Here is a 25846-nt window from a genome sequence, read left to right on the forward strand (position 1 = left end):
TTCACCCATTTCCAAGCAAATACTGCATGGTTCTCAATGAAAAAGATAATCAGGCATATTTAGAGGTCTGATAAAATGAGTGTATGCTATTTGCTAAATCATTAAGCAGATTTAAATCTGGTTTCATAAGGGGACTCCTCCTCATTTTGGTGTAGGATGTATTAAAGGTAGAGGACGTGCTCATTTTAAACAGTCAAATTATGTGTTCAATAGCCATTAACATGGTGACGAGCAGCACTGGGAAGTTCGGCACCTCGTAGATGCACAGTGCAATATTTCTTATTAAATACAAACCTGTATGTGTTATCCCTTATCTAACACACAACACAACATAAAGCTTTGTCTGTATTCATCGTCTGCAACTTATCCAAATCAACTCCAGCCGCACGCTCACAGTAGCCGGGCTCAATCGATCCAAATTAGCCACTGTTTGGCTGCTTGAGTTCCTTCAATGCCCAATCAATCCCCTGCAATTGACAGTTTTAATGTGCTCCACTGCACACTGCCCGGCTGTGTGTGTGTGTGTGTGTGTGTGTGTGTGTGTGTGTGTGTGTGTGTGTGTGTGTGTGTGTGTGTGTGTGTGTGTGTGTGTGTGTGTGTGTGTGTGTGTGTAAATCTTGCGGGAGCACTGCTCTCAGCCTTATATTATACTCAGTGTAACGATCATACCGCAGTGTGACAACAAATATGAAGTCTGTGTCCGTCGGCCCTGATCGATACTAACGAACAGGGATTAGCTGAATAGGGATTGGGCTATTTGCTGGGCTGACAGCAATCAGGTTTATAGGTTTTTTATAAACACAATAATCATTTAATATCTGCCTGAAAAACCATCATAGTAAAGGCAGAGCTCCATTGTGGAGGAAAGGGAGAAACTTCAGATTGAAATAAATGTGATTGTTTACATTACACGGGAGGGGAAGAAAATGTGTTGTGTCACGACTTAAATCCAAAAAATACACAACTGAGGTCATGCTGGAGTTTGACCCACTTGTCACCCAACATGTATGAGGTCTGACACTAAGTCAATAATAACAGTCCAGTGGCATTTTATAAAATAAAGAGAGGAAATGAGATTATGTGGGAGCTCTACAGCCAAAAAATACACAACTAACAATCATATTATATCTGTTTAAATAGGAACTTGACAACACAGAGATAAAAGATCAAATATCACCACTGGGTTCCTATTGCTCATTTTACTTTATTTACTTATTCTAGATAGAGTTTAGTCAAGGGGTAATGTGAAGTAGTGCTTAGTGATATGCAGATATGCTGTTTATACCAAGGGAACTATCGCTTTCAGAAAGAAACACATATCTCTAAACTGTTCATCTTCAAATTTTGAATAACCAGGGGACCAGTGCTCTGTAGAAGCAGCGGCTGGGACTCATCAATGTAAGTGACGTTGTAGATTACAACGGGCAAAAACATCGGGCAATCTCTTTGTGCAGCAGTGGTGGTGCAGCTTCAAGGTTCTGTGGACTGGAGTCCTGCAGTCAGTCTTTACTTGCTGCAGCTCAATTACAGCAGTTCACTTTTACGGTTTCGAAAGAAAGCAGCAACCAGTATCACCACAAACCAAGCAAACAGCCCAATCCAAACAGTCATGTTTAGAACAGGCAATGTGCTAATTCTTAAAAAAGAAACACCGGGTACTGAAACACCGGGTACTGTTTTTATTGACAAACAATATTTGAAGTGGAGTAAATGCTGCCATTGCTGGGGACTATTTTCAGTGGCGGATTCATACACTTATTTTTAAAACTCCAGTTAGTATCGACAGCAGGGGGAACATGGATGTGGGCTGGACTCAGAATAAACTACATCGCCCATGTTCATGATAATGAATTAACATGTTACCTGGTGCTACAGTGTGGCTCATTGATGTATTTTTAATAGTTTACATTGAGGACACAACTTTAGTATAGAGGAATGACAAACATCAGCATTTTGCTTCATAAAGGAAATTATTAGTATAACTTGTTTTCATGGGAAAATATAAGAAAAATGTATGAATATCATGAGTCTTATCCCTGAATGTTAAATTTGCTGGCAATATCTGACTTTTAGCTGTGGTAGTCTTTATAATATTCATGAAAATATTTCCAAATATGGAAATATGACTGTAGAAGATTTTATTCATGCTGCACACTTGAGTGAGTGAGTTACAAGGACCAGTGGTGATCAGAATCTCAACAACACAAATGAATATGTGAGGACACAACCCCTCTGTCTTTTTGCTGAGGGAACAGTGGATTCATTCGGACGTGCGTCACCTGTACTCACCGATGGTGTTGAAGCAGTGGATGTTCAGGCTGGCAGGGTTTCTGTCTCCTATATGGATCTCCTCCAGGCTGTGATCCGAGCTGTTGGTCAGTATGACCTGCACCGCCACCATACTGGGCTGGTACAGACAAGGCTGCCTGGGGAAGTGGTACTTGGCTGAGAGACCCTTTCCCGTCATGTGGTGAAGCAGCTCATAGGTTGTCACAGGGCCGAAAGATGGAGTGGTGACCTGAAAAAAGGCATGAAAAACAGGGAGTGGGTTTTGTGCGGTAGTTGGGCAAACAAACAATGCTGAATCAAACTTCTTGATAATCATATATGATCATCGTTATGGTCATTAAAAGCTGTGATTGATCCATGAAGTATTAACCACTGCTGACAAAAGCAGGCTGAGACCAGTAGTGGAGACGGAAGTATTAAAAAACCAGACATACAGAACATTGCACAGGAGCTCAGCGCTCTCCACATCAACACAATATCCAGGGACGCCTTGTGCATTACAGTGCAAATGCATCCACACAAGAGAACAGATTAATACAAGAATCCCCGCTCTTTCCATCACATATATTCATGCAATTCATTGTGTCCAATCAGCAGCCAGAATGCAGCACTTTTCTGTGGCGAGGGACAGAACGTTGGCTGATAAAACCTCCACCACCCCCTCCACCACCACCCCTCCCTTCATTAACTCTGTAGGGTAAAGAGGGGCCCATTTAAGAAATGTTCCAAATCAGCTTAGTTAGATGGAAATGGGGCTGGATGCTCGGTCGAACCCGGCTGAATAAAAACAAGCTCTAATGAATAGAAGCACAAGTGCCTGAATGCGCCAAACCTGCCACTCGCAGCCCTTTTTAAAAGGGGCTTTTACCCTTTCAGAGGCAGGAAACTACATTACCTCTGAGAGGTGTGGAAAAGAAAGGTGGTGGAGGTGGTGTATTTCTTTTCTCGTAAAATATTTTTTAAATTCTCATCACTCCGATGAATCTGGTTCACACTTGGTGGCGTTCGTTTTTTTTTCCACTTGACGGTGGCACCTGTCAGCTCTTGTAAGACAGACTGGGTCGGCCCACACAATGCAACACAACAACACGCTGTATAAATATATTTATATATGAGAATATTCCCATAATAGGCATAAACTTGAGGCATGCCTCTGCCGTACCAATACAAATCATCACAAAAGTACGCCAAGCATGTGTAGCTTCTTCTTTCTTCAGTAAGAGTCAGAGAGGTCCTTCTGTTTTGAGTGGCAGCACTAATTAGTTTTAAACACCAGGATGGATAACGCCGTTTCACACCCTCTAAAACACTTAGCACCCGAGTGTACTCACACTCCGACACAGGGCCAACACATCCTGGTGCAAATGAGCATGAGTTAAGAGAAAAATATATATAATAAAATCAGTTCTCAGTGCCAAATATAATTTTTTTTCACAGAAGTAGAAAAAACAAAAGAACAAAGTGGTGGGCAAAAATAATAAGATATATCATGAAGTTGTACATTAAAATCAACAGGCAGTAGTATAAGAACAGTTCCTGTTAACAACAGACTTCAGGAAGAGGCGATGTGTTAAGTAATTACGCTAATTGAATATGACTAAGTATATAACATGAAGAAACACAGTGGAAACATGCAGCCATGATGGTACGGCTCACAGTGTTGAGTGGTGTCAGTGCGTGTTGTTTTGTTGAAGCTGAATGTACCACCCCCCCCTGTTCTGACTCGGGTGAGAAATGTTCGAGGCGTCCTCAGACTTGTCGTGTAGCGAGTGAGGATGAAAAATCGGTTTGACGTACAAGACATGTCGCAGAGACGAGGATTCAGCGCGCTCATTTTGGAGGGTGAGATTGTTGAGCGGAGATCGAACGCTCGCCATCACTGTACTGTGGCAGCGAGACAAGAATAAAGCAACAGGTTTCATAATTTAATGATCTAAACAACTGTAAAGCATGAAACACTTGCACTAACTTACACTCACTAACACTGAGGTGATAAGATCAGAGTCTTCTTTAATATTATCATTATTACTATGTCAAATATTTACTGACCTAATCATGAAACCAGAGAATGTTGCTTATTAAGGTTTGGTTCTTGTATTGGCTACCAGGGACATGACCCAAGGAGGAACACACTACGTTATCAAGCGGAACCAGATAAACCAGCCAATCCAGGATAGTTTTTCCAACACTCTTGGCAAAGTTATGCACTCGCCAAACGCCAACATAGTTTTTTAGTAATCAGTTTGAATTTATTTTTTTACAAGGAATGCTAAAGTACATCAACAAAGAACCTCTGTCAATAACTTCAGATTGACAGGTAGATACATGACAGAAAATGATAAGACAAATATTGTTTATTAGATTATTTTTTATAGTCAGTAAATACTTTGAAAATGGATGTTATATGTATAACCTAAGCTTGATAAAGCTTATTCCGATTTAAAATGTAAAGTTTTATGCAGTTTATTATATGTTTTTAATGCAATATGGAAAGTATTTTTGGAAATGTCTTTTCTAATAATTCATCATGATGGATGACTTACGTGAGCAAGATTTTTAATTCAATTGAATTTTATTTACATAGCTTCAAATCCCAACATACATTGTCTCAAGGCACTTTATATAGTAACATCAACACCTTAAAATCCTGTAAAGAGAAACCCAACAGAAGTTTAAATGGTTTGAAGCAGTGGCCAAATTTGTAACAACCAAAGCCACGATATGATAATTTTACCTCCCTGGACCTTGCATTTCACATCATGCAACTCAATAGGATCTTTCATTTCGCCTTCCTTGCCTGTTGCATGCCCACATGTTTGAAACTCTACACCCCCTGGTTGTAATATTTGTTTCCTCTTAAATATTTTAAGCCTCTAAGACTATTATGTGTAAAATAGTGAAATACACCTTTAATATTAACCCATGGCTGCAAAGTTCCCATTTCAAATGTTGAGTCCTGTGTAACTCCAAAAGTAACGTATATCCATTTTCTCAAATCTACAGTCTATCAAAACTTCCCTTTCTCTAAATGACCTAACCTATTTATGAATGCATTGTCGTTTATTAGGTACACCCTGCTAAATATAATACAGAATAATACAAGAGTGCTGCAATATATCCTCCTTTCACAGAGGTTATAATGTCACTCAATCACTTTTTGTTGAAACTGTTTTAAAGATTCACATGATTTTATCATTTTATGCACCCCATGTATATCAATGGGGATATAGGCTAAATACTGTAACAGAAACACTTCTCTAAATGATGCAACATAGGCTTGAGGTGAGTTCAGGTGTCATACTGGCACCAGCATTTAACAAAGAGTAAACTACAGGCAGCGTAAGTCGTATCAGACACAGAATAAACCCAATCAACAACATTATCTCTTCATCTCCTTGACAGACTAGCAGTGTCTCCTGTGCCCAGACCCGGCACAGTGCCTGCGGAGGAGGTCAAACAAACATTTGTCGCTGTGCTGTAACGCCACTACGCCCTCGCGAGCGCCCGTCACGCCACCGGCAGCCTGCAAATTTATTGGGCCACTTTTGGATGTGTCAGAGCAGTCGGTGTCGATAAAGCTGGCCGTAATGTTTGCCACCCCATCACAACGGAGATTTACCTCCCTGACAGACACATCCTGCTTCAAGGTCCTGTCTTGTCGGCGCGCCCCGAGCAGGAGGCAGCGACATGAGTAGAGGGGGGGGGCGGCGGGGACAGGACAAGGCTTCAAACTGCTTATTATCACCAATTTGACACAGCGGACAGTTAAAGCCTGACACGAGAGCCCACACAAGCCCCTTCACCCTTCCATCCATTGTTGTCTTGTTGCGAAGCACGAGACCATAACACCTCAAGTGTAAATAAGAGAATAAGAGGGATGTAACCTTGACTTCTCTTGTCAGTCCCTCTTTCTGTTTTTTTCCTCCCTTTGGCTCCCCTGGACAGGAAAGAGGGAGGTGACAATGAGGGAGGAAGTTGATTGAGAGGCTCTATTATGCATCAACTTAAAGGAAGCCCCTGTGATGGATGACACAGACACCAGTCACCTTCAGAGCCCGGACGCTACGTTCCCGACATCCTCTCTGGCAAATGACCTGAAAATCCCGCTGACATATTCAAAAAAGGCTAACCGGAGCAAGGCAGCCTTGTGCCGTGTGCACAAGAAGGCCAATTTAACAGAGCGGGTTGCGGGGAGTACAGAGATGTATGGACATATATTGAAAATCCATTTCTGGTTTTCAGACACCGTCTGCCTCCAAAAGCAGGGACAGGATTTCATTATGCTCTACAAGAGTTGTGTGGATGAAGGTAGGGACATGTGTTTGACTTTAGGGCCTAATTGTTCCCTTCAGTCAGAAGATGACAATTAATTGAGGGGCATCACAAAGACCTTGACAGCAAATTGAATTAAATAAATGTTACTACAGCCTTCTAAAACTACTTTAATGTAACAAGAAGTCTCTCCAGCGCATGAAGACAGAGGTTAGTTCATTTACGCTAATTTGTTGGCAAATTAGATGTTCCAAAATGATTAATTTTGAAATTTTCCATTAAAGAACATTAGCAATAATAGAGGACTGTTATTCAGAAACAGTAGCGTCCTTCCTCTGGCTTTGCAAGACTTCTTAACAAAGTGACAACACTTTTTTGTATTAGCATGATATTCACTATAGCTGCAACTGCTTTTTACATCTATTATCGATTATTTGCTGATTATTTTCTCACTTAATTAACGAATCATTTTGTTATAAAATTATTGTATTAATAATGATAATGCCCAAAAACTATTATTAAGTTATTCAAGTTACCATCAGACTAAGAAAATCTGGATATATTCATTTTTGAGAAGCTGTAACAAATGATTGTTTTGCCTATGAATCACAGGTTCATTATTCTTGTTGCTCTCGTTAATCACTACCAGTCTGATAAAAATATATCTTTTACGTCTCTTCTACTACATTTCATGTCTTTTTTCCCCAAATCTAAATCAGTAATCCATCATTTTGTTTATTTCAAGAAAATTCTTGAACACGTCAATTTCACCAGAAAACAATGAACTATACTGGCAGATTTATTTTCACTTATGTTAGAAAAATGACTAATGGAATTGTAACCTCTTTATAATTATGTGATGGATACACATACAGAGACAAGAAACCTGCGCTCACATAGTTACTGAAACTAGTTAATAAGAAAGAGATGTTGCAACACCTGCATTAAAACACAAATATTTCCCAAATAGCTGCGTAGGCCGCAGCACTGACTGGCTATTTCCGTGTGGGCATTTATTCCTATTTAAGAGGCAATCTCTGCAGTTTGAGTGGCAGCGGGAGGTTTGGAGGGCAGGGGCTGCTATATTCGTGGCGCTCGGGGTCCTTCTGCTGATTCATAATTAGACGTGAACCCAGAGCGCCCACTACGGGGGAGGTCAGAGGGGTGAGGAGGGAGACGGGGGAGGAGGAGGGGGTGAGCTGGTGCCCGCCTGATGGACACCAAATGAACAAATTATGATGGCCCCCTCTGGGCGTGATGGGGTCAAACACCCTGCGCCCCGCCGCTGACAGTTCAATTTCCCCCCAACGCAGTCCCATTCGCTGACTGCTAATTATGAATGAAAAGTTATCAGCCTCAGCCACCCCGCCGCACACACGGACAGGGGACGGAAGAGGTTTGGGGAGGGGGGGGAATTTAAGAGGCATTTGTGAGAGATCCTAATGTCAAAATGTTATTAGAGAGAGCCGTAGCATGCAGAAACCGGGGAGAGGAGGAGGAGACAGAGGAGGAGGTGGGTCAAAGACAGTGACCAGGGTTAATCTAAATGCCTTTGATAACCATGCAGTAATTCTCTAAAAGGGCCCGAGCGCTCAGCTGAGACAGACTCGCTGCCTCTGTGGGCAGATTGCTGAGAAATAGAAATGACACTGGGACCAGCGTGCGTGTGCGTGTGCCTGTGTGTGTGTGTGTGTGTGTGTGAGAGAGCTTATATGTAAGCGTGTGCATGTGGAGAGGAGGGGCGTGTGTGAATAAAGGTGAGGTTATTTACCCTTGTCTATGAATCCCGATGCCCATCATGTATTTATGCATAGAATTGACTCTAAATCAGATGTTGATGTGCAAAAAGTTCCCTGCTCTAATCTGCATTTCTATTCTCTATTACTCCCTGGCCTTCACCTGAGGAGGAGGAGGAGGAGGAGGAGGGCGACTAACAACTAACTTGCGCTGCATAAACGCTGGCATGAGAGCAGCTGTCAATCATACTGACTGACAGGCGGGCAGGACTGACGAGCAGACTCAGAATTTAGAGTAACTGGCCACTCGACAGTGTGGAGGCCGCTCACGCTCTGCAGCAGCGGCTACACATTCATCTACATGCATGCAAACAAACTATTCACAATTAGAAGTGAATACGTAGAAAAATCAGTTACTTTGAAAGCATCATTAGCATGAAGCTGCCCAACACCCACAAGTTTACATGAAGCTTTTACTCCTCCATACTTTTACTTAAAGCTCTTCAACTACTTATTAGTTTCTTATCCTTCTGACAGAGTCAAGCTGTTCATTACTTCTTCCAGTCTTTATGCTAAGATAAATAAACTGGCTGTTGGCTGCAGTTTCATAATAACCCTTCAAAGGTGACAGTGGTGTCAATATTCTCATCTAACTCTTGGCAAGAATGAGATAAATTCTCCCCCCCGAAAATAAATTGTAATTGCTTCAATATGTAGAAGTACTTCTACTCCTACTGCTCTTTGAGCCATAATATCTATTAATTGTGGCATTATTTTCAGATTACCCTCCAGAACACTGATAGGAGGGAGTGAATTTAGCTAATGACACCATTAATGACTCATTATTTGAATGATTTTGTATGGCACTCTATGGAGCCAGAGATTATTTGGAAGCCAGACTCTGCTGGCCCTCTGTGGTATTACACTGTAAAGCACTTCCGTATTGTCTTTACTTATCAGACACAGAAGCTAAGTCTGTTTTTAATGTAGAGTCATTTCTACTGTGACTTCTCTTTAGACATGGCACCTATTGAATGTCTGTGTCCCGCAAGATGGATCTTGCCTCTGTTGCAGTTTCTCTTCCTGTTTTTCAACTGTACAAAGGCCGCCATGCGTTGCTCTTTTTTTGCCTCTTAGACAAATATGAGATCTGCACTACATACTACGACAAAATATGAAATGTTAATCTCTGTTTTGATGCAAGATGCAGAGACTGAAGATGCAGAGACTGAAGAAGCAGCATTTATCCTATCATCCATCCATCTGTTATCGATATCGTTTATCCTGTAAGGGACGCAGGGGCTGTAGCCAATCTGAGCTGACAATGGGCGAGAGGAGGGGCACACCCTGGACAGGTTGCCAGCGTATCGTAGGGCCAAGCAGCATTTAATGCTCATCAAAATATTGGTACAAACTTAATTTGAAACACACACTGTGAAACGTGTATGTGAGAACAAAGACATTACCTGGTAAATCTCAGACCTAAAATATCACATTTCCCAGTCTCACATTACAACCAAAAATGTGTATTTAGGACCTAAACTGTATGTTGATTAATGAATGAGTCATGAAGAGTAATTTTGATAATCAGTTAACTGTTTAATTTCTTTGTTGTAGATACAGATCATTTGGGTTTTGTACTGTTCTTTGGAGAAAACAATTACATTTTATAGTAGTAATAAGTGATAATATTAAGTAATTTTTCAGTTTTCTCACATTTATTTTTAACAAATAAATCTATATTTATATACAAAGCAGAAGACATTCAACTAAATTCTAAAATAAAGGCTCTTTTGTGTGCATGCTGAAAAAACAGATTCACACATCAATATTGTGATTGAAACTTGTAGCCTTTTCTGATTTGAGATCTTCAAACAGCAGAGGCACCACAGACCTGACCGTGAAACACAAAATAGATACAGCAACGGCAGAAAGAATGGTCTGGACATTTCCCTCCCGGGGGAAACGACAAGATATAAAATACACTGAACGTGCAGAGCCGCTCACATGCTGAAGAGAGAAAGGAGCCGTCACACTAGGAAAGGTCAACCATCAGATATACACAACACGGAGACACAAGGGACCCAACATCTGACAGAGAGATATGGAGGGTGACAGAGAGGAGAGATGAGAGAGAGTGAGAGAGAGAAGCGGAGAGAGAGAGAAACGGAGCGGGTGGACTTATATGACACGCAGAAATAGAGTTCAAGGGTGTGGAAGAGCAAAAGACTGTGAGGGTGAGAAAGACAGACTATAAGAGATACAGGAAACAGGCGGAGCAGTTGTACCGTCCTGACTGGCTATAAATATAAGAAGGCAGAAAAGGTCAATAGTTGGCATCTGGAGCAGAAATGTTCCTCAAGGGAGAGAGGCTCATTTCACCATCTCATATACTGCTCGGCTGTTCCGTCAGTGTCAGGCAGAAAGGGACAATTGACTCTCCACACATGCTGATGGAGGAAATGTCATCCTGTGTGTTTCTAATGCAGACACACACCAGTAGACTAACCTGTATGTCGGGGGAAACGTTGGAGAGGGACAGGCCTTCGAGGTCGGACAGCAGGCTCGAGGAGAGGACTGCGGACTTTGGTGCATTGGTGGTCGCTGCCGGAGAAACTGAAGAACCCAAAGAAAACAAAGGCTCAAGACAAACACTTTTTAAGCCTTCTACAGCTACAATACAGCTTCGGCACACGTTGCCATATACCACTGTGTCTTTTTTGATACTGCCACTGGTGAGCGCCAAAGGCTTTTTGGGTACAACCTTTAAAAAAACTGCAGCACAGTTTTAAAGCTGTAGGAGCCTTTTGATTTCAATATTTTCAGTTTGTTTTAGTATGATCTCGATTAATTTAAGAATTAAATTGATTTATACGAAAGGTTTTAGGATTGTGTATTTGGTTATTTTACCCATTAATACAGCTTAGACAACTAAATTGATAAAAGCTGATTCATTTTAACAAGTGTATGTTTTGTGTTGCGTTATAAGACCGAAGATCTAGTTATTGGCCATCTTGAAATTAAGTACTGTTGTTATAGCTGTTGCCTCAGATAAGATATCATCATATTATGAACATTACTGTTCGACTCCCAATTGTTTGTAAGATTACAAAAAAGCAGCTTGAGTCACAAAGGCTTGGGGTTTGAATTCATGGGTAACGTCTCTCGTTTAATGATACATTTATTATTTACAATGTAAATTAAGGTGTATAAATAATAAAAAATTATATAAATAAATTATTAATTTATAAATAGTTATAAATAATATGTCTGAAAACGTTTTTGCCAGCATGATACACTAAATGACTGCGTAGCCTGACACAGAATGAGGAGCAGGAGTTGTTGTTTGCACACCACTGTTCATATGGGGGCACTGATTATTATTATAACATGATACAAGGTCAGGTATTGAATTTCACATGAGCCCCATATTTGCATTGTTAACAAAGAAAGAAAAAAACCTGTAAAACGTTTGATGTAAACTATAAAAGGGAAACATTTTCATCGAGGTGTCACACATTTTCGTCTACCCCTGCCCTCTCAAGTTGTTGTGGCATTTGAATTTATTGTTGTAACCTCTTTAGTGCATTTATGTACACATTAAGCAGACATGGAGAAACCCAGGCCTTCATTCAGTGCTGCACATCTGGCCATGTGACAAAAATAAGCCTAATATTCACTCTCATATTAGCTCGTTTTTGGGCTAAAGAGAAAACTTTCTGGGTCAGCAGCACATAGATGCTTCCTCATTAAGAGTTTGTCAACTTCCTCTGTCTTCTCATGTTATTTATCTGAGCTTTTTCACTGCATGCTGCTGATAAAAATGGGGTTTGTAAACAGAATTTGAAAAACAGAAAACCTAATCAACAAACTGAACCAGATTTAAGACTGGAGCTGCCGAGTTGAGCGGTAATTCTTTGTAAATTTGACCCCTTTACATCACACATTTCTCACTACGCCTCAAAACTACAACCCTCTGCTGAAGTGGTTATTTTGATAAATGTTTTTAGCGAAACTCACAGTCATCAAGATCCAGTAGAGAGACTTCCTTCTTGGACTTCCCTTCCACCTGAAAGGCAGACAACAGGAGAGGATGTAAGGAAATAGGACCAGGCAGAAAGATGACACCTCAAAAGAAGAGTACTCAAGTTGAGTGTTGTGCTGTTCCGTGTATGAAATGTCTCAATTTCGCCGACAGTCTCTCAAAATCACGACACATTCATCCCAAAACCGGGCACTCCACATTTATATGTAACATGTCTGAAATTTCCGATGGCCAGTCATGCACAGTGTCGCGTCACAGCCGATTCACGCCGCCTCATGCGACTGAGCCGGGCTTGTCAGGTGTTGACTTGTGGGAATTGCAACACACGCCTCTATCTCGCACCACAACCGGCCCAATAAAAATGCATTTATACATACGAGTGCTTTTATCACCCTTTCTCCACACCCCCCTAACCAACCAGGGCGCCATTCACGTCACATAAAGAACCATAAAATTCCACTCTGCATACTCCGGGCCGAGCAGACGGCACGAAAAAAAGACAACGGGACAGATGAGGGACTGAGGAATGCGAGAGAAAACAAACAATAAAAGTTAGAGTCCGTATCTTATCATATCTTCTCTGATTGACGCCTGGTGGTGGTAATAGAGACGGAAACCTTGTTAGTAATTGGAGGTCTGAAAGAGCATGAGACAGAGAAGTGTAGAGAACGCAGGGGAGAGAGAGCGAGAGAGAGAGAGATGCATAATTCATAGGCTATTGCCAAATAACAAATTGTCTGAAATGAGAATTTCATCGTGCAGAAAAGGAAAGGGAGGGCGAGAAATAATGTGATGAGCCTAACTGGTAAGAAAAAGGTGGTGAGGGGTAAAACTGAGGCGAATGAAAGACTTGAAGATGATTAAAGAAATAAAGCTGATGGAAGCAAAAATCTCACAGTACAAACTGTGATTCCAAAGCTCTGCACATGAGGATGTGAGGGACAGAGACTTCCTGAAACAACGTCTCTCCATTAACTCCCTGCACTGGCTAAAACATGATATTCTACAGAAATTGTAGAATACCTTAAATGAGATATTGAACATTTGGCAATGATTTCAAAAGAGAAACTACCTTGTCTGGCCAAAGAAGAGTGTTTTTTCTGTTGCATAAGTTAAGTGCTATTAAATGTTATAAATCAACAACCTTTGTAAATGGTATCAGATCATGAATTATTAGTGCATGCAATGTGTCGCCAAGGCTACAAACACCAACATACATATAAATAGTTGCATGTATATTTTATCAGACAGATTTCATCTATTTGGATAGCGCTGGATGTCAAGATAACCAAGAACAATAAAATCAGATCTATCAGAAAACTCTTCGGCTCAGTTGATGGAATAAAGTCTGTGGCTCATCTTGGCCATTTTTAAAGTGTTTCCTATTTAAATTATAGAAATAAACTTGCTTTGTTGTTTAATATTTATGATTATGAATTGTTTTAGCTCTGGGCTCCACTCACTTGGAGCTATCTGTAATTAAGCCAGCCATCAAAACAAACTGATAAAATGTAAATCTGTCAAGCCCAAACTATCTTCTAATTGACTATGTTATACAAATCAAAAATACACAGTGATCTACAGCCATGTGTTACATGAGCCAGATTTAAACATGTGTAGGTGATTAATAATAGTGAAAATGTGCAAAAAGTACAGCTCTCACAATGGTAAAGACATTTTTTTAAATGTAGGTAATACTTGTTCTGTTGGTCAGTGATGTTTTGCGGCACAGCAGTCAATAAATCTCAAATTGTGGTGATCAATTTGTTTTCTTTATACGATGCTGAATATTTAGTATCTATGATGATTAATAAGTCTAATGAAGGCAACATATTTATATTCTAGTCACTAGAATATAAATATCAGTGTACTGGGGAGTTTTATCTCTGACAGACTTAGCTCACCCTGGTTTGCATCCTCACTGCATTTGAATTCTCAAATGTACTAAACATTTCTTAGTGGAAACATTTGCTCATCCTGGAACCATAAAGTCAAGTTTCCTACAGCCAAGTAAATCAAAATGTCACCTTGGGTTTGGACTTCACGTCACTCTTCTTCTTCTGCACTGTGGGGGAGTCTGAGTCAGAGTCGTCTTCGGACTCAGTCTCTGAGCCGGAGGAGCTTTCAGCTGATGAGCTGCTGGCATTGGCTACAGGTCCGTTACCATTTTCATCGGACTCACTGAAACAAACAGGAACAGCACAAAACGGCCTCAGACATGGGATCAATACAAGCAAAAGAAAACCTGTACTTGCCTATTTGAAATATTGCTTTTTACCACATCAATTACATAAAAAAGATTTCATGTATATTATTTGTACAAATAATCTAGCAGTCACTAAAGAAAACTTGCTTTTTTTCCCCTTTTCAATCTGATCTGGAAGGTTGAGAAAGACGCGGTCAGAAGAAAAAGGATCAACGTGTTTTTGTTTGTGAAGTTAATTCAATGTTGCGTTCACTCAAAAAAGATTTCTCCCATCTTTCTCCTCTCTCTTTCACTTGCTCCGTCCCTCTTCAATTTGTCCCAATAATGAGTGTTTACTCTGCCTGCCTGGGATTTTCAGCCGTTAAATTAATGAGGGGAATTGTGACGGTAACTGGCTTTTTAACTTGGGCGATGATGAAAAGCCAGTATTAATTTGGCCTACAGATTTCATTTGCTGCGAACAGGAAAAAGTGATATAAATCACTGTGGGCCTGATTAGGCCCTGCCTGAAATGACTGGGCCATAATGAGGGCATTATGCTGTGTTTGTTGTGGAAGCACTGGGGTGAGCTGCTCTAATTACAGTGTGTATGTGTGTGTGTGCATGCTTGTGTGTGTTGGAGCACTGGGGTGAGTTGCTCTAATTATACTCTCTAATGGAGAGAACAGGGTCAGCCGGCGGCCTGTCACACAGCAGAATCAGGTACATTCTGTGCGAGTTTGTGTGTCCGTGAGTAAATGAAGTGGAGTGCGTAAGAAACTAAATTTGCCGCTGTGTAAGAGAGTGCGCGTGAGCATATTCAGTAGTAATGACCTAAATCTCATTCATTGGTAACACCAGGCTGCTAAATGACCAATCAAAAGTCATTATCCATTAGCCATGTAAATGTGGGTTACGCTACAGGAGGAGAATTCTCCTTGATTAGCTTGTTAATGGAACCCACAGTAACGACATTCCAGCAGCTCGGCTGGCGAGTGTGTGTGTGTGTGTGTGTGTGTGTGTGTGTGTGTGTGTGTGTGTGTGTGTGTGTGTGTGAGAGAGTGGACAGAGGAGTGTATATACAGTGTAATACAATAGGTGTGTATAGGCCACAGAGTTGATGTTGTATAATTTTGTTTCTCTCTCCCATCTGAAGACACAGATGTGGATCAGATTTGGTAGAATCTTGTATTTGTCCCAATAATCTGTTGACTAAACCTTTGCTGTTTGTATGCATTTTGAATGAGATTCCAGTCCAATGACTTAATGCCAAACTTTCATTCAAACCCTTTAGTTAAATGATATTCTGTTTAACTACAAATTTACAGGTACTTTTTCATATTTGATTCCCAAATTTCTCACGAATTTCTTACAACTTAAATAATAATAAATTATTACCTATATTAAGTTGTAATGTATTATTGGTATTAACTTGAATCAGACTAGGATATAAGCCCTTAAAGCTGCAACAACATCTATACAGGTTAAACCATCCTTACAATGGACACATAGAAGTCGAGTCTGTTAATTCATGGAGGTGTCCAATGGATTGGGGATGTGCAAGAAAACATTTGCATACAAAAAATGTACTAATAGGAATTAATCATCAAGTTTACAAGAAACAAAAGTAAATAATTGAAGCTGTCTGACACAAGATTTCCATCCACACAGAGACAAATCATATATAACAGTACCAAGACGTGCAGATCAGCAGATATAGGTCAGAGGTGCACACACGGCCCAGTTAGAAATTGGTTAAAGACCATTGCAACATATTTAGACAAAATGTCTACAAGTATACAACCAAAAAAAAGCTGAAAGAGTTGTTCAAGTTTTAATGGAGCATAATAAGCCACATCTTTTGTCCATTCAGGGGAATGTGCCTGAATTCTTTTCCTGAATATGATTTCGTCTGAATTAAAGTATCACAAGGGAAGATGCAAGACTTTGTTTTTCCGCGCTATGTTTGGCAATGCCGTGAAAATGTTTGCATGATTAGGAAGAAAAGATCCAACTGAGAAGAAGGAGGTATCGTGCCAGAGGGTGGGTTGCCATATAGATTAGAAAATGGCTGAAGTTTTGAACAGATGGAGGTTGATGCAGCAAAGCGCTCATCACATTTGTTGTTGCCTGCGACGCCAGTGCTTCTCACAAACACACACCTGTCGAATTAGCTGAGCCGGACAGAGGAAAATAGAAAGAAACAGGCAACACATGGACACAGCGAATTCACAGGGAAGAAAGATGATGCTTTCAAAGTCAAACAGGCAGGAGGGATTTCACTGTACCTGTGAGCAGCAGCTGGCTTGCTTTTCTTCTGCGGCAGCTTCTTGGTCTTCTTCTTCTTCTTCTTTTGTCCTGATTCAGATTCACTGGAGCTCCCCTCAGATCCACTTGAACTCTTTCCAGAATCAGTGGAGGTCTTTTCTGACTCACTGCTTTCCTCCTCACTCTCACTGCCAGACTCTGTACAGACAAACAATATTATACACATTAACATTAACTTATATTTCCATGCAATTAAATCCCGTTTTAATACCATCAATGGCCTGCATTTTCCTTACATCTCATGTTGTTCGCGCTCAGATATCAGAATTGTATTAAGTTACTGCTAATGCAAACCAGACAATTCCTGCTGCTTCATGTGAAGAAGTCAAATACATTGGTTGCACCTCTTTTGTATTCTAATAAAACATGTGCTCAGCAAGTGTTTGGAGTTGGAATAAGGCAAATTATCGTTAACGTTAGCTACATATACAGAAACAGACTAAGCACTTTGTCTGTAGTCTGCGTTCATGCACTTCCTCTATACTGACCAAACAGAGCAGTACCACCAGAAAGGATGGGGGAAGTAGCCAATAGTTCAAGCTAGAAGACTAGGAAGACATTTCAACAGTGGCTGAACCTTTTAAGGGGAGACTTTGCGAGTTTGTAAGAAACTATAGGCATTTAAAGTGATGTTACTGCACACATGCACAGGGACAGTTACTGTAGAACAGCTGGGAGGACATTGGGCTGGAATTAAATTTGTCAAAAACTCTGCGTTACCTTCTAGTGGATGTATAGCTCAACAACCATGCTAACGTACAGGATGCATGGAGGTATGTGGGCAGTGGCGATTACATTGTTTGAAACAGATATATCTTTTTTTGAACATAAATGCAGAAAAGTAGTCTTTAAACTACACTTGCTGTTACCACCAGTAACCAGCAAGTTGCAAAATCATGGACCAGAACTGAAATCTTGAAGGTTATAATTTAAACAGACAAGACACATAAGAAAATAAGTGTTACTGTTTTGTTACTCTCTAAAAAGGATAAAAACTACCAGACAAAAACATCCACCTTTACACACACAGACAGACACAAACCTTCACTGCTGCTGCTGCTGCTGCTTTCTTCATTGCCACTGCTAACAGATCCTTTCTCTTCTTTCTCATCTTCATTGTCTGAGTAGAACTTATCAGCAGATTTGGATTTCTTGGCCTTCCCAACTAATGGTGCCCACTCTTTCACCTACACAGATATGGCGGAGGGAAGAGAGAGGTTGTTAATTACAGCCAGTCGAGATGAATAATTTAGGGATAAGGAAACTTCCATATAAACATTTTTTTTAAATAATTTACTATACTTTACTCAAAGGAATGATCATATCATATTTCTAGAAGCTCAATGTGAATAAAAGGAGTCATTCACCAGCTGTCATGTCATTACCAACTCAAAGTGAACAGTAATGCATCTGTTTGTTAGCAGTGTTTTAAGAGCTGGATGATTGATTCTACTTCAGTTTAATGCTCTGGAATTAGTCAATTAACTAAAACCGTGATTTACAAATTTTTTGTTACCCGATATATTTTCCTAATATACTTACATTAAACCTAAAACTTGGAATAAAAGTTTGACACAACTACTTCTATTCTCCTTTATTGTTTTATTAGGAACCCTCATTAGTTGCCACAAAGTAGCAGCGATAAAGCCTTTAAAGTTAAAGCTGGTTCTGAGAAAAAAATAGGATCAATATTAATCTTTCACTGAAAAACAAAGCCACTTAATTTTTCTAATTGTTTTTAATTTATGGTAAAGGAGTGATCAAGTAAGTCCTTGTCTTTGAGCCTGATGTGAATAGGTGTGCATGTTAACTTTTCCAACACAAACTGATCTGAGAAGTGAGTGAGGAAGGTGGATCCCTTACTGGCTCAATGACCTCCACGTTCCTCACAGACTGGTCAGGAGCAACAGCCGGCCAGTCCGAGAGCTCCTGGTATCCCGTCGCTTTAATATTGAGACTGTGGGAGAGCGTTCCCAGTTGGTAACGGTCTCGATCTGGAGGTAACGAAAAGAGAAAAGAAAGAAAATGAGTCAAAAAAACAACTGAAAAGAAGAGATTGGTGGAAAGACGTGGGTGGCCGTAATGAAGTTGATGAATGGTGAGAAATGGAGAGAGGAGGCCAAATGACATGATGACTTTAGATTAGATATTAGATCGAGGCTTCCTCTCCTCCATTACAAATGACCAGGATACACACATTTCCTCTTCTCTCTCCCTAGTGGTCAACACACGAGGAAAAAGCATGTGCCCTGGAAGGTATAATGCTCTAAAAACTCTGCTTTGCTAACCAAAAAAGGAAAAAAGAGAGAGAGAGAGAGAGAGAGAAAAAAAACTTTACACGTGAATATTAAGAATGACAGGGGTGGTTAATGCTTTCCATAAACATCCAGTAGGTGCAAACCGCCTCTGAATTTTAATGCTACACGAGGCCGTTTCTGTCGCTTTTGTCAACGAGGGAGAGAGAGAAGAGGAGACAGCTAAATGAGAGAGATTATTTTCCCTCTCAGTGTCTGAAAAAGGTTAACATTAGCTCAATAATTTACCCATCTCATTAGTCCAAGGCAAAGGGGTCTGACCTAACTGCCCTTCAGAGAGACAGACACACCAGAATATTAATATCGCTGCCTGAATCAACTTTGCATACTACTGGAAATGGAGCCACTCGATGTGAGATAAAAAAAGGTCCAGTTAATATGTGTTTGGTGAGATGAAATACTAAACAGACACAGGAGAAGAAGAATGGCAGCTAATATGAAATTTTCAAGCTATTTAGAGGATTTCATGCTTCAAAATAAGGGTAAGTGGTTGATATTAGAAATGTATGAACTACCTTTGAAGGCAGACTGAAGCACAGGAGCTGGTTTGGGGGCCAGTAGGATGCGACGAGCATACTTGTTGAGGGCCCCGCCCTTCTCGCTGGGGACTATGAGTTGTCTTATGAAGCGCGTTCGGTCTCTGATGTCGTAATTCTGGTCGTATTTGCCGAGATTCAGGATGTACTGGGTCAGCAGCTTGGTCTGAGGGTGGTGGGGGGGGGAGGAGTAGGGTGACACGTTAAGACAGCAGACAAAGACAACAGGATAACATAAGCAAGGCAGGATAAGTAGTGTGCATGTGGATGACAGAGAGTATCTCGTGACCAAACCCAACTAAGCCCAAAAGAAAACTAAGCGAGCCCGACCCGAACCCGACAAGGTATCCAGGTAAGGTGAGGTGTCCACAAATTAGTGCATAAAGGAATGGTTTGACATTTTGGCAAATGCCAGTCACTTACTAACCCAAAAGTTGTCATCTTTACATTTCTGTTTTTCTTCACATTAACAATACAATACTACAATATGATAAAGTAAGTAATTTGGTGGCTTTAGATGTGTTTTTTTTCGAATTTGGTCACAGTACAAGTACTTCCAAATGCTTAAAATTGTGTATTTCCCAAAATTGAAACCATTCACTATTAAAAAAAAAAAGGAAAATCTAAACCAAAATATGTCTGAAACTCAAGGTTTACCATTCATCTGAGCAATTCCAGATTTTCTCTCTCTGTCACAACGTTTGTTCATAAATCAGCCTGGATAAGTTAAATCCTTTGCAAAGAGCACTTGCATAGTATTTAGGCCGGCATAAAAACACAACTTACTGCTGCAGTGAAGCCAGAATAATAACCCAAATCCTTTACAGCATTGACTTTGTGTCTCCATCGCCCCTCAGCGGCACATTACAAAGAGCAAGAGGTTTAATGATGTGCTCATTTGGGGAGGTGGCGTCTGGGCTCATAAACCCAGCTCAGAGGCCAAAATCACCCCATCTAACCGAATGGGCCTGTGGACACCAAGCTGCGCTACGAGATGCACCATTACGTTAAAGCTGTCTCCTTCACAGCTCTATATTTAAACCAGTCATTTAACTCAGAGTTGAAAATGTGATAAGTTAGATAGGGCAACATAAAGCTTTGGAATTCAAAACCTCACATTTAGATAACACAAAGCTGTTTTGGATCTGAATCCTCACGTGCATATTTATTTCGGAAATCTGCAGACGTAACCCAGCACCACATTTGTTTTATTCTCGAATCAACACAATGAAAGTGTCTTGGTGCTGGTACGATTCATCTGTTACCTGTTTAGAGTTGGTCAGGTAGAGTTTGGCTGCTAGATTGACTATCTGCAGCTTGACTATGTCCTCCTCCACTGTGAATGTCTTTGCCATCTTACGCAGAACATCGGGTGCAATCTTCGGCACCCTCTCGCAGTATTCTCCCATCAGCCACAGGATGCTGGCTCGGGCCATGGGGACCTGACAAAGGGAAAAGATTACTACTCATTTATTTGTTCCTGTCTCGACTTTTCACAGCGAAAAAATATCAAAAGTACAAATAATGCGATGGTGAATCGTACAGAGATGTTGTCAAAGAGCTTGGCCATGTGCTTGATGATCTCGCAGTGCTGGGTGGGCTGAGTCTGAAGCAACTTCTTGATCACCACAACACTCTCGGCCACCACAGTCTCTGCACGGACAAAAGAAGTTCTCACGACACAAAAACAACTAAACTGGACAGTCACAGTGTCTCATTATACTGTGGGAGTTAAACATGTTATGACAATTACTGCATATATATATATATATATATATATATATAAAGCAGACATTTTACCATCTCTGTTGGAAAGGAGCAGGACCAGACCGTTGAGACAGGTGTCTGTCACCTCAGAGATGTCTGTGGCACACCTGCCAATGGCCTGAATTGTGGCTGCCGCAAACGCCTTGTCCTGACTCTTCACATAGGTCTGAAAAAACAAACAGGTCAAGAACAGGTAACGTTTAACAGCACAAAATCTCAAAGTTAGAAATCTAACCCTGGACTGTCGATGTCAATTAACAGTACAAACACAAACCTGAAACTCTCTCAGAATAGTCGAGATGTTGGCTTCGTTGGCGAGGTTGGTCAGGATCTCCAACTGCAAAAAATATAAGGAGAGATTTATTTAAAAGTTGAACAAGCATGAGAGATTAAAGTATAGGTCAATCACATTTTTAGGCCATGTGTCATGTTAGAAAAGGAATATCAGAAGATCAGCCTGTCCCCTGCGATAAATGAGGAAAATTGATTATCTTGTTAAGTTATACTTAGGTATAGTTTTCACATATAACCTTATTTCTCCTAATATTATAAGTCTATTATTGTAATACTACAACGTCCTTCTAAATTATGACTTTATCCTCGTAATACTACATCTTATTATTGTAACATTGTGACTTTATCAGGAGCAGTATACCTACTTCCAACCTCAATGTTAAACTGCAGTGAGTGTCACACTGTGTTAAAACTGAGTTTCACACAATTTTCTGCATTGAACCTGAATTCAGGTGTTTACGAAAGCTGTTCTTTGGCGTAACAACACCATTGATATCCAGTGATGTCTGAACAAATTTTGCTCTACAGCTACTGATGCTTTTTGCAGGTTTACAAAGCATGATGAAATGATTTATAACATCACTGCACAAGCTATAAATCGTACTGACCCTTATTTGAGTCCATAGTGTGGGAGACTATATACAATACTGTATAAAAAAGTAAAATGGCAGGTACCTTTAGTGTTTTGATATGTGTGGCATCTGTAGACCGGACATAGAAGCTCTTCATGTATGGTTCAAACATCCCCTGTTTGAACATAAGATAAATAGATAAATACACATCCCGCATCACTGCACAACACCTTTACTGTTCTGACGTCCAAAAGCTGACTTACTTTTCTCTGAATGGACATAGTGGCGATGTTCTGAAGCACGATGTACTGCACCTCTCTGCAATACAGAAACAAATCACCTAATCAGACTCCAATAACATGGACACAGTGTTACAGTGATCTTGGGGAGGAGGCAAACAAATGAGCAGTATGTTCTACCTGTGGCTTCTTAGTAGTCGCACCAGTGACTTGGTGACAATGGTGACTTCGTGTTTAGGGGCCAGATGCCAGTAGAGCTGAGCCACAGACATCACCACCTGGAAACACACAACACAGTCAGAAATGAAAAGGATTCAACTTCTTCACTGGATCCTCCAGGAACAAACCTTTAGAAATTGCTTTTAGGTAATGTCTTTGATTTTTTCTTTTCTTTCTTTCTTTGATATTTGTTTCAATTTTCAGCCACTTTCTAGAAGGGGCAGCCCTCCAGCTCTATACGTTACTCTCACTTGATTTTATGCTTTTAACACTTTGAAAAGCACTTTCAAACTTTTAAGTGCTTTCTTACTATTACACCACCCACAGTGAAATACCATCTGTCAACCAGTGCTAGAATCAAATACATTCATTCACATGCATGTCATAGGGCTCCACAAAGGCACTCATGACATGACTCTATAAAGGTAATTTTTCAGCGAAGCTTTAAATAGCCAGAGGACGTGTGTCCATCATTGCAGGCAGGATGAAAGGGTTCAGGCGTCTATGAAGATGGAGGATGTCACTGTGTTGTCGTGACTGAAGACACAGCGTGTCACATTTTAATCAACACTTTCATTTGGGAGCATTTTTTCTCCTGCTGCTGCTGCACAGCGACAGAGACCTTGAGACTCCTGGGTGATGGAGATCTGCACTCACTGCAACACTACAATATATGTATATATATATATCCACACACACACACACACAAATCTTGGGTACTGCACTATAGCAGGTATGTGCATGTACCCCTACAAAGTTATTGTATAATAATGAATGAAAATGATTGCATAATTATAATTGTACGTGTTAGATAATTGATGGGACATTAATTTGAAAGTATGAATGTCTAGTTGTGTTGTCGTTTTTTAAACTCCGGAGAATGTTCGCAGAAATGGGTCCAGATCTACACCTTAATGGCTCAAAGACAACTAGCATAAGTCTGTGTTTATGTGAAGCTCACTCACAGCCGTGTTCCTGCTCTGCAGTAGAGGTTTGGTGTTCCTCAGCAGCAGTCTGTGATCCGGATCCATGATGTAAGGCTTGGCCTCCGTCTCCTCTTCTTTCTCCACAGAGTCAGAGTCATAGAACGCCTTTTCATTGTTCTCATCAAACGTAGAACCCTGAAACACAAACAACACATAAACACCTTATACTATCACAGTGAACTATCAAATATCCACCTGACTATAGAAGAAATACCATTCTTTTTTCAACTGATTCACTGTGAACTACAATTGAACAAACTTCAGTTCTGCGCTATGGTTCTAGGTCAAAGGAAAAATGGAGAGTAAGTTAAGAACATTGAGTGACGGTACTACGTTTAAAAACAGGAGAAGAAACACTTTCTTAAATCCCAAATGAAGAAGACAAAACTTCATCACTTAACTTCTCATTTTTGGATTATACTTTAAACAATAATACTTGTGTTATTCTATGTTTTTCTTATTGTTAACAAATCCCATGAAGAAACCAAGACCAAAACATTGTTTTAAGTCCATCTCTAAACAAACTAACCCTAAACTTTCTGAGTTTAGGGTTGTGGTAGTGTACTGATCAGCCACAACATTATAACAGACAACTGATTGTGACTAATCAGTTAAAAAAAGACTTTCCTAAAACAGCTTGGTGCTTATAAATGGATAGCGAATATTACTCCAATTGGAGTAAATAGTGTATTTATAGAGGATTATTTTCGGCAGCAGGACGGACATTGTATGTGAAACTGAGTCAGTATAACCGTGCCTGAGTGTGTTGAAGGAATACAGCATGAGCAGTGTGGCTCAGTGATCTCTTTTCAGACAATGGAGCTCTATGGCACAGAGACTAGAGACTTATCAGCCTTTGGATACACAGACAATTGTTTTAAGTAGGATCTGTTCATTGTTGGCTTTGTTTATCAAGTGGGATTTGTTAACGAAAAGAAAAAGATGAAGCGTTACCAGACTTAAGATCAGACAGATGCACATATTAAACAGGATTCATACTGAGAAAGCACATTCATGATTTGTATTTTATTGTTTAGAGTGCTGCCTGATTTATCTCTTCCAGTGGTGCACATGAGCACATGACATGATGCAGTTATAATAACTACATGGGTAGTTTGCATGACCAGAAGTTGTTAGTCTATGCTTTTGAGGTTCAAATATATACATTAGGTGAATTGTCCCTTTATGGAATTTGTTCCACAATTGTTTTTGGGTCCTTGAGGACCTCAGTGTCTCACCTCCTTCCAGGGACTGACGAACTGAGTCCTGGCGTAGCGGGTCAGCATGGAGATGATGACCACCTGGCCCCACTCTTCCACATCCACCAGCAGGTTACACAGTTTTCTGTAGTTCTTATGGATCAGGTCAATGCGATCTGGACACACCTCCTCGAAGGACATCACCACGCTGCCGGCCACCAGCTAAAGAAGAGGGAAGTGATGAATAGATGAAACAAAACAATTTACTTTTTCCCCATCAATACATCTATTATCTATAGCCCTTATCGTTTTGAGGGTCATGGTTGGGGGCGCCAGTGAATCACAGGGCCAACGTACAGAGACCAACAACCATTCACACTCACGTGGACTCAATCCAGAGCCTCCAATTAACCTAACCCCAGTGGGAGGAAGCCAGAGCACCCGGAGCAAACCCACATAGACACTGGGAGAACATGCAAACCCCACACAGAAAGACCCCGGCCAAACCAGGGTGCTAACAACAGCACCACGGAAAAAAAAAGAATTATATAGATCTATTTCACTCCAGTATTACAATTAAAGTTAAATGAAGTTGTAAGCATGTGTAGCTCATTTTAACTCTTTAACAAGCTGTAATATGATAAACGCTAGTTAACAGATATGACCCTGGTCAAAACAGGTACTATAATTGCACCTGGAGGGAAAAAAAATAAACACAATGCCAATTTACGACTCTGATTACAATACACACAGTTCGGCTTTTGAGTAGATAGTAGATAATTAAAAGGAAAATGTTTGCCTTAAAGTTTTAAGTGACTTATTCTACACAAATCTGCGAAACAAATCCATCAATAAGTGTTTCTC

General features: G+C 40.4%; 1 protein-coding gene across 2 annotated transcripts in view; it reads right to left on the minus strand.

Moving 5' to 3' along the window:
- ap3b1a (adaptor related protein complex 3 subunit beta 1a) overlaps positions 1–25846 on the minus strand; it is a 56931-nt gene that overhangs the window by 12656 nt on the left and 18429 nt on the right. For both annotated transcript variants that reach the window (XM_034602566.1, XM_034602565.1), the window contains exons 7-23: positions 25022–25204; positions 23763–23918; positions 22759–22856; positions 22603–22657; positions 22443–22514; positions 21748–21810; positions 21507–21639; positions 21250–21359; positions 20972–21148; positions 19686–19872; positions 18719–18849; positions 17898–18042; positions 16816–16993; positions 14370–14523; positions 12318–12366; positions 10807–10913; positions 2290–2518 (exon numbers count right to left, since the gene is read on the minus strand). In XM_034602566.1, coding sequence (XP_034458457.1) covers positions 2290–2518; positions 10807–10913; positions 12318–12366; positions 14370–14523; positions 16816–16993; positions 17898–18042; positions 18719–18849; positions 19686–19872; positions 20972–21148; positions 21250–21359; positions 21507–21639; positions 21748–21810; positions 22443–22514; positions 22603–22657; positions 22759–22856; positions 23763–23918; positions 25022–25204 — 2227 coding nt within the window. The remainder of the gene's footprint in view (positions 1–2289; positions 2519–10806; positions 10914–12317; positions 12367–14369; positions 14524–16815; positions 16994–17897; positions 18043–18718; positions 18850–19685; positions 19873–20971; positions 21149–21249; positions 21360–21506; positions 21640–21747; positions 21811–22442; positions 22515–22602; positions 22658–22758; positions 22857–23762; positions 23919–25021; positions 25205–25846) is intronic.

The sequence above is a fragment of the Hippoglossus hippoglossus genome, chromosome 12 (genome assembly GCF_009819705.1).
Source record: "Hippoglossus hippoglossus isolate fHipHip1 chromosome 12, fHipHip1.pri, whole genome shotgun sequence".
In the NCBI taxonomy this organism is placed as follows: Eukaryota; Metazoa; Chordata; class Actinopteri; order Pleuronectiformes; family Pleuronectidae; genus Hippoglossus; species Hippoglossus hippoglossus.